At 37.0% G+C, this 13,857-nt stretch overlaps 2 protein-coding genes across 3 annotated transcripts; both read left to right on the top strand.

Annotated features, from left to right (window-relative positions):
* Positions 1–346: 346 nt before the first annotated feature.
* On the top strand, positions 347–4,908 carry LOC141901026 (medium-chain acyl-CoA ligase ACSF2, mitochondrial-like). 2 transcript variants are annotated; one of them, XM_074788084.1, is made up of 17 exons: positions 347–577; positions 838–1,018; positions 1,142–1,270; positions 1,365–1,418; positions 1,548–1,666; positions 1,767–1,826; positions 1,956–2,073; positions 2,149–2,253; positions 2,326–2,468; positions 2,601–2,692; positions 2,798–2,874; positions 2,958–3,065; positions 3,221–3,369; positions 3,453–3,594; positions 3,671–3,781; positions 3,853–4,029; positions 4,782–4,908. In XM_074788084.1, the coding sequence occupies exons 1-16, from the start codon at positions 492–494 to the stop codon at positions 4,000–4,002; spliced, it is 1,824 nt and encodes a 607-aa protein (XP_074644185.1). In that variant the 5' UTR covers positions 347–491; the 3' UTR covers positions 4,003–4,029; positions 4,782–4,908. The 2 variants fall into 2 exon arrangements, with proteins under 2 accessions (XP_074644185.1, XP_074644184.1); XM_074788083.1 differs by lacking the exon at positions 4,782–4,908 and having other exon boundaries at positions 3,853–4,751.
* LOC141901187 (medium-chain acyl-CoA ligase ACSF2, mitochondrial-like) lies at positions 4,091–8,615 on the top strand. The gene is made up of 16 exons (XM_074788297.1): positions 4,091–4,130; positions 4,706–4,962; positions 5,086–5,214; positions 5,329–5,382; positions 5,466–5,584; positions 5,675–5,731; positions 5,851–5,968; positions 6,057–6,167; positions 6,247–6,389; positions 6,498–6,589; positions 6,682–6,758; positions 6,846–6,953; positions 7,059–7,207; positions 7,280–7,421; positions 7,489–7,599; positions 8,079–8,615. The coding sequence occupies exons 1-16, from the start codon at positions 4,091–4,093 to the stop codon at positions 8,226–8,228; spliced, it is 1,857 nt and encodes a 618-aa protein (XP_074644398.1). The 3' UTR covers positions 8,229–8,615.
* The last annotated feature ends 5,242 nt before the right edge of the window (positions 8,616–13,857 follow it).

The raw sequence follows: 13,857 nt of genomic DNA, 5'->3' as shown, positions 1-13,857 counted from the left end.
AAAATTTTCCGTGGGCGAATTCCCGGACCCCTTGTTCGTCCTGGAATATGCCTGTTTTATATATTTTGCGACCCTCAACAATTTTTCGATTACGAAAATCTGAAAATAGAATGATTTGATAGCGAGAAATTTTGTTTTCTCGCCCCGCCAAAATAAATAATAATGCGAGAAAAACTGATATTTTGGCCGGAAACAAATTATTTTGTTTTCTCGCATTCTTGATCGAAAGATCTCGGCGTGGCCGTCATCAGCCAATACGCCTTGGAATTTCTATAGCTATTTTTCTTTTATCGCTCTATAGGGGTCAACATGAACGTGTTTTTTGTCTCCAATCTTCAAGGTCGTCATATTTTGAACGTTCTCGTGGAGTTGGCATAGCGTACTTAGTTCATATCTGTTTTTGCCACGTAGGTGGTTTTATTATCTTAATGCGTCTCGTTTTTTCACCACTCTTTTATGTGAAAAATACAGTCTGATCAAGACGTCTAGCTATGGCAATGAGATATCGAACCGGAATATCAATAGCTTCGAACCTCTGTAAAAATAGTACGGCATTGCGACAATCTGCAAATATAAGGTAACCAGGGCCTGATAAAATCATAATTTACATAGGTAATTAGGTGCGGTGTAGGATGTAGGAAAAAGAAAGGATCCATTTTTTCAATGTGTCAAATTTTGCATTATGTTGCTCTCAAGGCTCAAGGACGGAGAGGACTGACGTAGCTGATGTAATGTGTTGCGGCTAACTTTTCGATTACGCACAATATGATAAACGTTGGTTTGGATGCAGGAATTCTAATTCAATTTATATAATTTAATCACGCATTTTCAATTCAGTTCATTGAAATCTGCAGCCAAGGTAAAATGGAGCTACGCTCACGGTGCATCACTAAAACCGCTTGTCAATACAACACTCGGCGTAGTTTTAGAAGAGACGACAGAAAAGACACCCGATAGAGAGGTTTTTGTTTTCTCCGAGGAAGACACGAGGATAACCTACAATGCACTTATTACACAGGTATGTTAATGTTATGTTCTCTCCACTCTCTTATTCTCTGAAATATTTCGCGGATATGGTAACTCAAGCCGTTGACAATTTTGCTCTACTGCAATTTCTTTTCACAGAATCTATCTATTTTAGGCCGACCAGATTGCAGCATCTTTTTTGGAGTTAGGGCTGAAACATGGTGATCGTGTCGGTGTTTGGGCGACGAATGTCAGTGAATGGGTTCTCACTCAATACGCGTGTGCTCGTGGTGGCTACATTCTGGTAATGATCATATGCTGACCTATAATAGCCCAGTCAGATAATGAAATAGATATTGGTATTTGAAATTAACTAAGGTTGTTTTGTTTCTTCCCAGGTCAATATAAATCCGGCATTTAAGGAAGATGAACTCCATTTCACTTTGGAGAAGGTTTTATATGCTTTCCTTTAACTGAAAATTTATGAAGACACCATGTAGTCGTCAAGAATTTTTGCTTTTCTATATTTCAATGTATAATGCTTCTATGCGAACGTAACGCTACAGTATAATCTGTTTTAGGTTAAAGTCAAAGCTCTCGTCGCGGGAATGGATTTCAAAGGTCTTGATCACTATAGCATGTTGAATAATCTAATTCCGGAATTAGCTTCATCACAACCCGGTTTGCTCGAATGTAAAAGGTATCAATCTAATCCGAATCCTGAATTAACCTAGATAATTTTGACATCAACGTCATCGCATAAAAAACTAATGATTCTAAAATTCCTTTTATGCACAAAGTTTACCGAGTCTAAAAGCTATTATCATGATGACAGGAAAGGACAGCTCAATCCAACAACCGTAAGTTAAAATCATTCATCTTTATGCGTAATTATTCACCTTGGGAAATTATGATATGCGATAAACAACAAGCTTTGATACATTTTCCTTTTGATTCCGTGAATTTGTTTCCTATGAATGTTGAATTAGAGGCACGTTGTCGGTGAAGGAACTCTTGAACATAGGAACGACTAAACAACTTGCTCAAATATATGATTTACAAAACAAAATCCAATTCGATGACCCTGTTAATATCCAGTTTACTTCGGTAAGCCATCTCGATTAAATCCTCACAATAAAATGAGGTAGTCCCTTCTACAAACTTAAATTCGTCTATTTTCAGGGAACGACGGGACAACCAAAAGCTACCGTTTTATCCCATCATAATCTAGTTAACAATGCTACCTTCCTCATGAAGATTTTGACCGAGGATCACGAAGAGTCAACCGTAATCAGTCATAATTTACATGAATGATTCTCTTCGTGTTTCAAATTCCTATAGAAAATGTGAATTTTTCAGATTGTGTGTTGTCCACCGCCACTATTCCATGGTTTCGGATCGACTTGCTCATCGATTTGTACTGTTGTGACCGGATCAACTTGTGTGTTTCCATCTGCTCTTTTCAACGCTGGCAAAACCCTGAAGGCTGTTCACGATGAAAGGTTTAGTACCACGATAATTTGACTGTTAAATGAACTCTGACAAATGAGCGCCTTTAGTTTTTCACGCAATATAATATCATTTATACATAAACGTATTCACAATTTCTAGAACGAGAAAGATTTCTTTTATAGGTGCGTGTATTTACATGGAACCCCCACTATGTTCATCGATATGTTAAACCATGAAGATCGAACGAAATATGATCTAACCTCACTGAGATCGGGTAATTAGTGGTTTAATCATTTTCAAATTCAATAAGTGTTTGATTTACCATTGGCAGTATTTCATTGTTCGAAAGCTAAGCAATATTGATAACAATATTGTATAGGATTGATGGGAGCCTCGCCGTGTCCAGTTGAAATTTCAAGAGAAGTTGCTGATAAGTTGCACATGCCTGATTTGATTGTGAGTTTTCCTATTACCGCATTCGACACCTCGACCATAGAACTGTGCACGTTGTTCCAATATTTCTTTCTATTTTTCATTAGATAGGATATGGATTAACCGAAGCAAGTCCATGCATTACTATCAACCCCATAACGGCTGAGTTTGAGAAACGAGTTACATCGTGTGGAATAGTGTTTCCGCATACTGAGGTGCGCTCACAGTTTGATTTCTGAAAACTTGTAGTTAATGTCTCGGTTTGCCAAGACTAACCCTGGATTGGCCTTTTAAGTGTTGCACTGCGTGGAACACTTTTATCTCCAGGCGGACGTAGCACGTAAAAAGCTTGAATAAATTTTTTCCTCAGGTAATGGTCGTAGATTCTGCTGGGAAGGTTTTACCTCGCGGAGAACGTGGTGAAATCTGTTTGAGAGGTCACAATGTCATGTTAGAATACTGGGACGATCCAGAGAGAACTGATAAAGCTATTTCACCTCAGGGCTGGTTATCAACCGGGTAACTGAATAAAAAGTCTCGCTCATTGGCCAAAAATTGCATTGATTTCTTATTTATATCAAATGAAATTTTACGTTTTTTAGTGATTTAGGGAGCATGGACGATGAAGGTTTCGTTTATATCGTAGGACGCAAGAAGGACATGATAATTCGCGGCGGAGAAAACATTTTCCCTACAGAAATTGAAAATCTAATCTACGAGCATCCAGCCATAGAAGAGATTCAGGTAATCTGCCGTTTTGATAGAGAGGAAAATGATCACGCGAATTCGTGTCTAGTACGATGTTGTCGATGTTTTATAGGTGGTTGGAGTTCCCGATACCCGTATGGGGGAGCAGGTATGCGCATGTATAAAGCTAAAACAAGGACATACAGTAACCGGAGATGAGATTAAAAAACTATGTAAAGATCGGGTAAGAAATACGATTAATATCAATCAAACAGTAATAAAACGTCTCTATGTAACACTTTTCGATTTTTTCAGCTAGCGGATTTCAAAGTACCGCGATATGTGTTGTTTATGGAGGAATATCCGATGACCTTATCCGGGAAAGTACAGAAATTCAAACTCACTGAAGAAGCGGCCAGAATGCTGAAATTGGATCACATTAAATCACATATGTTGATGAAATGAAATTCTGACAACTACTATATGATATTTGTAAGCATGTCCATGTACATATAGGTATATATAAATGTTATATTTAGGAAGTAGTCTAACAATGTACGGAAATGCAAATCCATTAGCACAGATGTATCCAAGTTAATTGTACTTATTTGATGGTTAAATGATCAATATGAAAATTATCTTGAAAAGGCTTTGCTTTGATCATTGTTGTAAGTTCTGTATGTTTTCATATTACGGTAGGCTAATAATTGAATGTTTTGTATAAACGAATAATTATCAGTGTTTTGGGTATAAGTATTGATTTTATAAGCTGTTTTGTTTGTTGTTCATTTTGGTATATCTGTAGATCGCTAATTTACTATGCGATATTCGAACACACTATCACTGTTTTCCCGTGAATGACACAATAAAAAGTTGATATATGTGACTTGTAACTTGGTCTACTATCTACGCATAGGGTCAATGTATTGTCGTGCGTTGAAAAAATACTGCCTAACGCGTTCACCGGCTTTTTATATTCGGCATATTTGTATGTAACTTACACTTGATATATCAATGGCTATGATATCTCGAACTGCGCTACTAAAACTTGTAAACCTTTGCAAGAGTAGAAGGGCATTGCCAAAATTTGCAAATACAAACATAAGGTAGGTCTGTTACTCAAATTTCCGCTCACCGTTGAATGATATTCTAGTAAATGGGTAATGAGAAGGTTTTTCAATTAAGCCCAATACACCAAGGGGAAATCTCATAAGTTTGATAGAGTATTTCTTAATCACTTTCAGGCGATTAAATTCTTCAGCTAAGATAAAATGGAGCTACGCCCACGGTGCGTCACTAAAACCGCTTGTCAATACAACACTCGGTGTAGTTTTAGAAGAGACGACAGAAAAGACACCTGATCGAGAGGTTTTCATTTTCTCCGAGGAAAACACAAGGATAACCTACAATACGCTAATTGAACAGGTTCCATATATAAGCCCCACTGATAAGAGATACATATAATCTAGTTGTTTACCCTCACTACCTACATAACACTGTGCATTATACCACGGTTTAATTCTTAATGTATCGGAATATTGTTTTTAGGCCGACCAGATCGCAGCATCTTTTTTGGAGTTGGGGCTTAAACCTGGTGATCGTGTCGGTGTTTGGGCGACGAATGTCAGCGAATGGATTCTCACTCAATACGCGTGTGCTCGCGGTGGCTACATACTGGTATCTAAGATGCTAACCTATAATAGTCCCCAGAAATCACCTTCGCAATGAATATTTGCAAGTCGTAAAAATAACATAGATAGATAAATGAACATTTTGCTTTTTTTTACCAAGGTTACTATAAATCCGGCTTATAAGGAAGATGAACTCCACTACACTTTGAAAAAGGTTTCTATATTCTCTAATTGTTGTTTTAACGCGGAATCATGATATGCTGTGTTTCCAATGCCACAATGTGATCTTTTTTTCAGGTCAAAGTCAAAGCCCTCGTCGCTGGAATGGATTTCAAAGGTGTCGGTCACTATAGCATGTTGAATAATCTAATTCCGGAATTACCATCTTCACAACCGGGTTTGCTAGAATGTAAAAGGTACTTATGCTGTCCATCGGTTTATTGATTTGATAATCTAACCACGAATGCCATTCACCGATTCCACTTGTATTCCATTTTACGCACAAGTTTACCGAGTTTAAAGGCTATCATCATGATAAGAAAAAATGACGAATTTCCACAACCGTAAGTAAAATAGCAATCATCGTGCTTACGAACCAATATCAAAACTTAACATGCGATGCGTTTGGAAGAAGACATACATGTATTCCTCTGTATGACTTCACGGATTTCATATTTTTCAGAGGAACTCTGTCGTTTAGTAGTCTCTTGAAGATGGGAACGACGAAACAAATCGCTGAAATCCGTGATTTACAAAATAAAATCCAATTTGATGAACCAGTTAATATCCAGTTTACCTCAGTAAGCCACATTTTGAACAATTCAATGAAATATGCAAAATATACCAGTATTTTATAAACGGCATAGTAGTCTGTGTATTGATTTTCAGGGAACGACCGGACACCCGAAAGCTGCCGTTTTAACCCATCATGGTATCGTCAATAATGCTACAATTTTCACAGACAATATGACTAAAGGCCACCAGCAGGATTCGCCAAAGGTAATCAGTAACATCAATAACGAATTCATCAATATCTATCAAAATAATCATAAACCTGAACCTCCGAATTCTATTACAGATTTTCTGCTGTCCACCACCACTATTTCATGCTTTTGGATCAATCGGTGGATCAATTAGTACTGTTGTTAGCGGATCAACTTGTGTGTTTCCTTCTGCACTTTTCAACCCCGGAAAAGCCCTGAAGGCCGTTCACGATGAGAGGTTTGCTACGATCTTTTACTTAACGACAAATTGATGAGAAATATCCCTATGATTTAGATGATGAATTATGAGAATGCAAAATCAATTAACCGTATACTTGTATGACAGGTGCGCATATTTGTATGGAACCCCAACTATGTTTATCGATATGTTAAACCACGAAGATCGCACGAAATATGATCTAACCTCACTGAGATCGGGTAATTTTTGAAGAAATGATCCATTCACTGCTCGTTCAATGTGATAACAAAACCTATCAAACTGACTCATCGATGATATGATTTATAAATAGGGGCAATGGGAGCCTCACCGTGTCCAATTGAAATTTCGAGAGAAGTTGCTGATAAGTTGCACATGCCTGATTTGATAGTAAGTTCACTAGCTTTTACATCACCACTTGCATCTAGTTTAATAGGGTGCATTGTTTATTTTCTGTTTATGTCATTTTTCCTGAAGATAGGATATGGATTAACCGAAACAAGTCCACTCATTACTATGAACCCTATTGACGCTGACTTTGAGAAACGAGTAACTTCGTGTGGAATAGCTTCTTCACATACTGAGGTGATTTAGTGTTTTACAGCTTCATTTCGGACATTTTTTTCTCAACGCCTAGAAATGAATTGTATCTAGTAAATGATTGGAGTTTTAATTTCTTCCACCGAACAGGTAATGATTGTAGACGCTGCTGGTAAAGTTCTACCTCGAGGAGAAAAAGGTGAAATTTGTTCACGAGGTTATCATATTATGTTAGGATACTGGGACGATCCAGAGAGAACTGCTGAAGCTATTTCACCTCGCGGCTGGTTCTCGACTGGGTAAGAAGAAACTTTATAGACAGCTTAAGTATGATAATGAATTATGTACTAATGTACGTGTGTCGTTTCCAGTGATTTAGGGATAATGGACGATGAAGGGTTTTTATTCGTCGTAGGACGCAAGAAGGACATGATAATTCGCGGTGGAGAAAATATATATCCGGCAGAAATTGAAAATTTTATGTACGAGCATCCGGCCATAGAAGAGGTTCAGGTAATCTGTCTTCTTGATTAAGAGGAAAATTTACGGAATGATTTCTAGCTCAAGTATGGTATTTTAGGTGGTTGGAGTTCCTGATGCCCGTATGGGGGAGCAGGCATGCGCGTGTATAAAGCTTAAACAAGGACACACAGCTACCGAAGAAGAAATTAAGAAATTTTGTACAGATCGGGTAAGAATTAAGTTTGCATATTCATACGTTTTTGGCTAAGACTATCAAAGCAGTAATCACGATTGATAGAACACTATATCCGTGTTGATGCGATGTAGAGAGAATCCCACAATTATAACGAAAAAGTCCGAAATGTAACTTCGAGATAGTAGTTTATTTCAACGTTTCGACTATATCCTAATAGTCATCTTCAGGAATAATGATAATAATAGGAATAATTCTTATTCCTGAAGATGACTATTAGGATATAGTCGAAACGTTGAAATAAACTACTATCTCGAAGTTACATTTTCGGACTTTTTCGTTATAATTGTGGGATTCTCTCTACATCAAAGCAGTAAGTATACATCAGTAAACTGTCGACTCAAATCAGTCCTTTTTCTAATATTGATACACCAGTAATGTCTACTAATAGTATAACTATAGTTTAATTCAGTTTATTCAGTTGTTTGTGTAATGATTGTGATTTTTTTTTTCAGTTAGCAGATTTCAAGGTGCCACAGTACGTATTGTTTATTGGCGAATATCCGATGACTTTAACCGGCAAAGTGCAGAAATTCAAACTCAGTGAATTAGCGGCCAAAATGCTCGAATTGGAAACTGTAAACTCACATATGTCGACGAAATGACCGAACTCATTGACTCAATTATCTCTCTGTTCTTTGTGGCGAATCTTGAATTTTTAATGATTTCTGAAAGTCTTTCACTGATATTTATAGGCAGTAAACTTTTGAAATACATTTAACTTCGATTTCTTTGGAGTAGGTGGAGTATACCGACTACAATATAAGATATAATCAATTTTAATGTTTTACAGGGAAACGCTAGTATTGTATTAAGCATATAGATCTTTTAATGACATTTCTATTTTACTCGCTGAGATCATTAACTACTGTTGATGGTATTATTTCGAATGGAGGAACATATATTTAAATCAATGGTTCCTTGATAACGTGACAATTATTTTGTTATATGATTTCGTATATACCATATTATATATGTATACTAAAAAATGTATGGCCATTCATATATATTTGTATTAAATAACAATATCATTCAAAACAGAAATTATTGAAATTACTGCAAACTCGCTCAAGTCACCAGTCATTAGATAAGTCGTCACACTGAATCTAAACCTCTTAGTAAAAAAAATTCTCAATTTGATTTACTGGGCATCGTTCCGACTTCACTGCACAATAGGATTATATATAGGTGGGATCGGTCTTCGTCGGAGAGTTGACGAAGTCTTTCATCTTAGTCCAATTCAGGTGGGTTTTCGACTTTATAGAACCCGATCCAGAGACAGAAACTGGGTTCTATAAGTCGAAAACCCACCTGAATTGGACTAAGATGATGGTGTGCATTTATCATCTCGATAGCAAATTAACGCCTCTATCTTACCGAAAATGATATAAAACACACTTGTTCAAGCACTTTCAAGAGCTTTAAACGAGAAACAACATCAGAACTGACACAGCGTTACTAAAAAACAACATTACGTATGGAAAAGCTTAATTAATTGAAACGTTTATGTTTGTTACGGTATTATTTTTTGGTTTTTAGTTTTTATTCAAAATTACAGCATTATATACTGTAAATGTTATGCTTTATCTACAACAACAACATTTCAGTTGTTGTAGGAAGTAAACTCGCACTTCTTTTCCGGTAAGCAAGTACATGTAAAAATTAGATGCGTAATTGAATGATTGAAGAGCGGACGTTATGGCGTTGAGAGTTTCGACAAAGCTCGGCTTTTTGGCCATCACTCCAGTAATAGTGCTTGATAGGGCAGGTGGGAACGTAGTTGCAATGAACAACAGAGACATGGACACCAGCATTATGGTTATTCTTAACGCTTGTGCGCTTTTATTTCCCGAGCCAAAGTTTTGTTGACGTCGCAAATTCGAAATGATGATCACGTTGAAAATAGTGATTAATAACGTAGGTACGTAGTACAATACGCTTACCGAAAATATGAAATTAAACCGTTGCTCCCAACGTGTCATGTAACACCCGAAGCGCTCTTCGTATTTCACGAATGGAAAGTAGTACAACGAAAGTGCCGTTGATAGAAACGTAGCGAAGGCTACCACCGTCCTGGCAAATTTGGCCGTGCACATGACTCGCCCTGTAAACGGGGCGACTACTAATATCAGTCTTTCGAGAGATATTACCACAACCAATATAGAGCTCATGTTTAGAAATATGTGGATAACAAATGCGTATATCGGACACCAGTATCCACTAAACCGGACCAGTATAGTACCGGTGATGTAGTTCGGTAAAGGAAGAAAGAACGCTTGGCTCGAACCGAAATCAGCTACGGCCAGTGCAGCTAAATAGATCGCAAACGACATGCCACGAAATCGCTTACTGGTCATCGTAAAGAAACTGCACAAATTTCCTATGAATCCGATCACGTAAACCGTCGGAATTACAACCAATGCAAACTTCCTGAGAAATGTATTTCTATTGGCCCTTATCGGTAGTATTTCGAATACGATTGACGTCAAGAACGGCTTCCCAATCTCCATCACATAAACATTCGTTCCGTTTTCCATGTTTTCCGTCATCTGTACTAAAGCTTGTTAAGTTGTGTATTGTCCGAACGGTGTTCGAATTGAATTATGATCTAAGTTTCAATAAACCTAATCTAATGAATTAAATCAAGCGCAACTATGGTGCAGGACAATGCAACATGAATCGATGAATGCTATTCTTCTATTTCAGAATTCTAATCTATAATGTGAAAAATTCATCTTATTCAGAATATAAAGGCGGACATGATTTCTTATTCATTGTGATCGGACGTAAATATTGATAATCGAGTAAACTTAGCATTGTGTGTTGATTATTCCATTTAATCCCTTTTCAACGTTGATATAACCATTGTGTAAATTTATAACGCAAATCATCTATTCTTCTTTTTCTCATCCCCTCGGGTTCAGTGCGGTATATATAACTGTCCTTGTCCATTATAAATCTAACGCATCAGGAAAATCTGGTACAAAATGTATTTATCATACATTTCAAATATATGCATAAGAGTTCTTCCTAGATTTTTTGAGGTGATCCCATTGCTATTTCACGAACCCGACACTTTCTGTGGAGCACGTATGATAAATCAATTTATGGTCGATCGCCTCAAAGGTGAGATGCATGAAAATTAGCGTCATTCTCGCCAACACCCGTCATTAAATCTCTATAATTTCATACGACTATTATCATCTGCGCATCGAAATAGTGACTGATTCATTATTCAGGGAATGTGAGAAATGGAGTATGATATCTTCAGAGGCATGACATCTCGTACGAATGCAATCTTATACCATCGGATTTTTCCATAGACAACAAACAGTGATTGTTACATTTCCGACGAGATTCGGTTAACCGACCGAACGTGGCCGAATGGATAGGACGATCCCGAGATCGATCCTCGGTCGGCGGTTGACCCCTCTCTCGCGTAGAGGCATATACATTCTTTACTTAACCTTTATATATTCATACACTCTAGCTCTGCGCATCGGGATGCATTGAATTTGAAAATAGCATATTGACAGCTTTAAAAACAATAATCAAGGTAAATTTGGTACAGGTGACGACACTGGGGCACTGTCATTTCGTCATTTCTCGAAACCAACATCGAACCATCAATGTTGACTGCAGAATTGCAGTCAATATCACATGCTTCACACATCATTAGTAAAAGCCGGTGAATCATATGATTAGCGCACGGTTCGCATATCGAATCATCAGATATGTTTCAAAATCTAGTTGAGAGACTATTTATTCAATTCATCATAAATAAATGCCATGGTATAGGCCCCCGTATGATGCTTTTTGAAATAATCACAAAAATCAATTTAACGGATGATTCGACTGTTTTAAATCCAGTAATAAAAACTTCTGACTCTTGAACTGTACTGCGAGCTATGCGCGTAGATTTCATGGCATGTCAAATGTGCATATCTTAGTCAATAGAATATTCGTTTTTGCCGTGAATTCACGAGAGCTGTTATATTTTCGATCATGCTTCGGGAAAGTTACAAACCGTTTTTGACAGCTAAAATAGGTGTTCAGATGACACGCTGACGTGTTGAAATAGGCAAATACATTGCACACGTTAGTTAACAGCGATTGAATTTCAAATGAACGGAAAGAGAGATAGATAGATAGAGATTACATCCGTCGCACGAGGTGGAAATTCGATTTCATCTCCGGTAACGAAGTAGAATCATTTACGGTCTATTCTTGCATCGACAAACTAAAAAACTATCGCGCGGCAGTGACGCATAGTCGGTGTCGAATAGAAACGATACAAATCAAATTACTGATTTCAATTACAAATTAGCACTAGATCTAATCTTAGGAGATGACAGTTTTTAACTATGAATAATGAATATCAAGAGATATAGAAGCGATAACGATATAAATCTCATTCATTTTCTAATGAATAAAAGCAGTTTATCAACGGGAACGTTTTCGGGATCGCATGCATATTCTCTCATCAGGTGAAACACAAGTGAATCAAATGAATGAAACTACAGGTTTATATTATAATATTTTTATATTATTGTTGTTTATAAGGCTGTAGTTTTTATTCAATAGGAAATCGGACAGAATCGGCAAATTTTCTACGCAATGACTTGAGTATCTTACTCCTTTTACAAAGATTACCCTACCCGAATTAATTTCAACCATCTAATTGATAAGTTCGCGCTACGAGATTAAAACTTGAACTCCATTCAGTCAATTCCACACACCCGCCCTATACCGATCGATGAACAAATACTGTAAGACGCTCGTTATCAGAATTGCTGTTATTATCGTGTTATTATGACGAAGTGAGAGAATACTGCTTTTACAAGAACCCCGACACAGAATCCCGGTGTAAACTGTTCGATCGGTTCTGTTCGTATTTTTTTCAGTTTCACTTGGCCACGAGCACGAGCTACATTAAAGAAATGATACAATATTTATCGAAAATAAGTGGATTCCAATTGTAACGATCATCGACAACACAAGCAACTATATAAGGCTTTTATGAATTAATAATCTTCTGCGTTGTTCGGTCGAAGTGATGGATGATGATTATGCAGAGGATTTAATCTTACGTATTTTACGACCTCCATCATATCTTTGCCATCATCCGTTATTTTCGTACGATCAATCAAATTCAGCTTTATTTTCTACACGGCACATAACGGTCCATTCATGCTGTTCGCTTACGAACGAGGGCGTTTAAAAATAGTGTTTGATATTTTGTTTGATAGAATTTTAATAGAATTTTGATATATAATATTTCACATAAAAAGGTACGCGGAAATTCAGTATCAGTTTTATATGGAAGAATTATTCTCGATTTGTATATTGGATGGATGGAATTTTTGTTTATTCCCCTATGGGTAGAAAGATAACCATTCATTTATGGACCAGGTTCGAGTCTGAACGTTGGAAGTATTTGGAATAGTTTGTTAATGTATATATTCATAACTAAAGCATTTCGGATAAGTTCAAAAAAGATATTACATTTGCATGGGGCACAAAATCAATACATAGTATTTACGTTACAGGGTCTGTAGGTGAAGAAATCTAGAACCTTTAACAACGCTCACGCTGAGAGGATGTCATTGTTGAGCCATTAAAAGTAGTGATAAATGGGTATGCAAATACTTTATGTCACAGGAATAGTTCTAAATTTCTGTCACGTCGTTTTCAGCAGTAAATTATGAGCTTTTGACTACAACGCAGCTTCGCACAACATCCGTAAAATGTTCTTTATAGGTAGAATGTGACTATGAGCAGCTCCGTACAACAATGCTAGTACTCTGTCACATAAATGGTTCTGTAATGTTTTATTAATAGGTCGACTTCATGACTTCACCATGAATTCAGTCCATGTTTTGACCGTCGAAAGGTTCTAAATATCATGATCATTGATACTTCGGAATAAGCTACGGATCAAACTGATGTTTTGTACTTGCATCGTAAGGTGACGAATTGTGACAGTATCGACCGAAACGAAGTGTACGCAACTATCGACTGATCATCGATTCAAAATCAACTAAAAGTATTTTGCTCTTTTATCGCTATATTATCGAAGCAAACCCATTAAGAAAAAAGGCTTTGATTTGTGATCGAGAGGGACTAGTGTTCGCATGCGTGACACTGCTACTGCGATGCGTCAACAAAATGCTTGTCGATCAATGCGTCTGCTGGTGATAGGTGAATATGGATTTTATATCAAGGATTTGCACC

This window comes from Tubulanus polymorphus, chromosome 3, assembly GCF_964204645.1.
Source record: "Tubulanus polymorphus chromosome 3, tnTubPoly1.2, whole genome shotgun sequence".
In the NCBI taxonomy this organism is placed as follows: Eukaryota; Metazoa; Nemertea; class Palaeonemertea; order Tubulaniformes; family Tubulanidae; genus Tubulanus; species Tubulanus polymorphus.
Note: the sequence above shows the minus strand (reverse complement) of the source record. Positions and strands in the feature narration are given on the sequence as shown.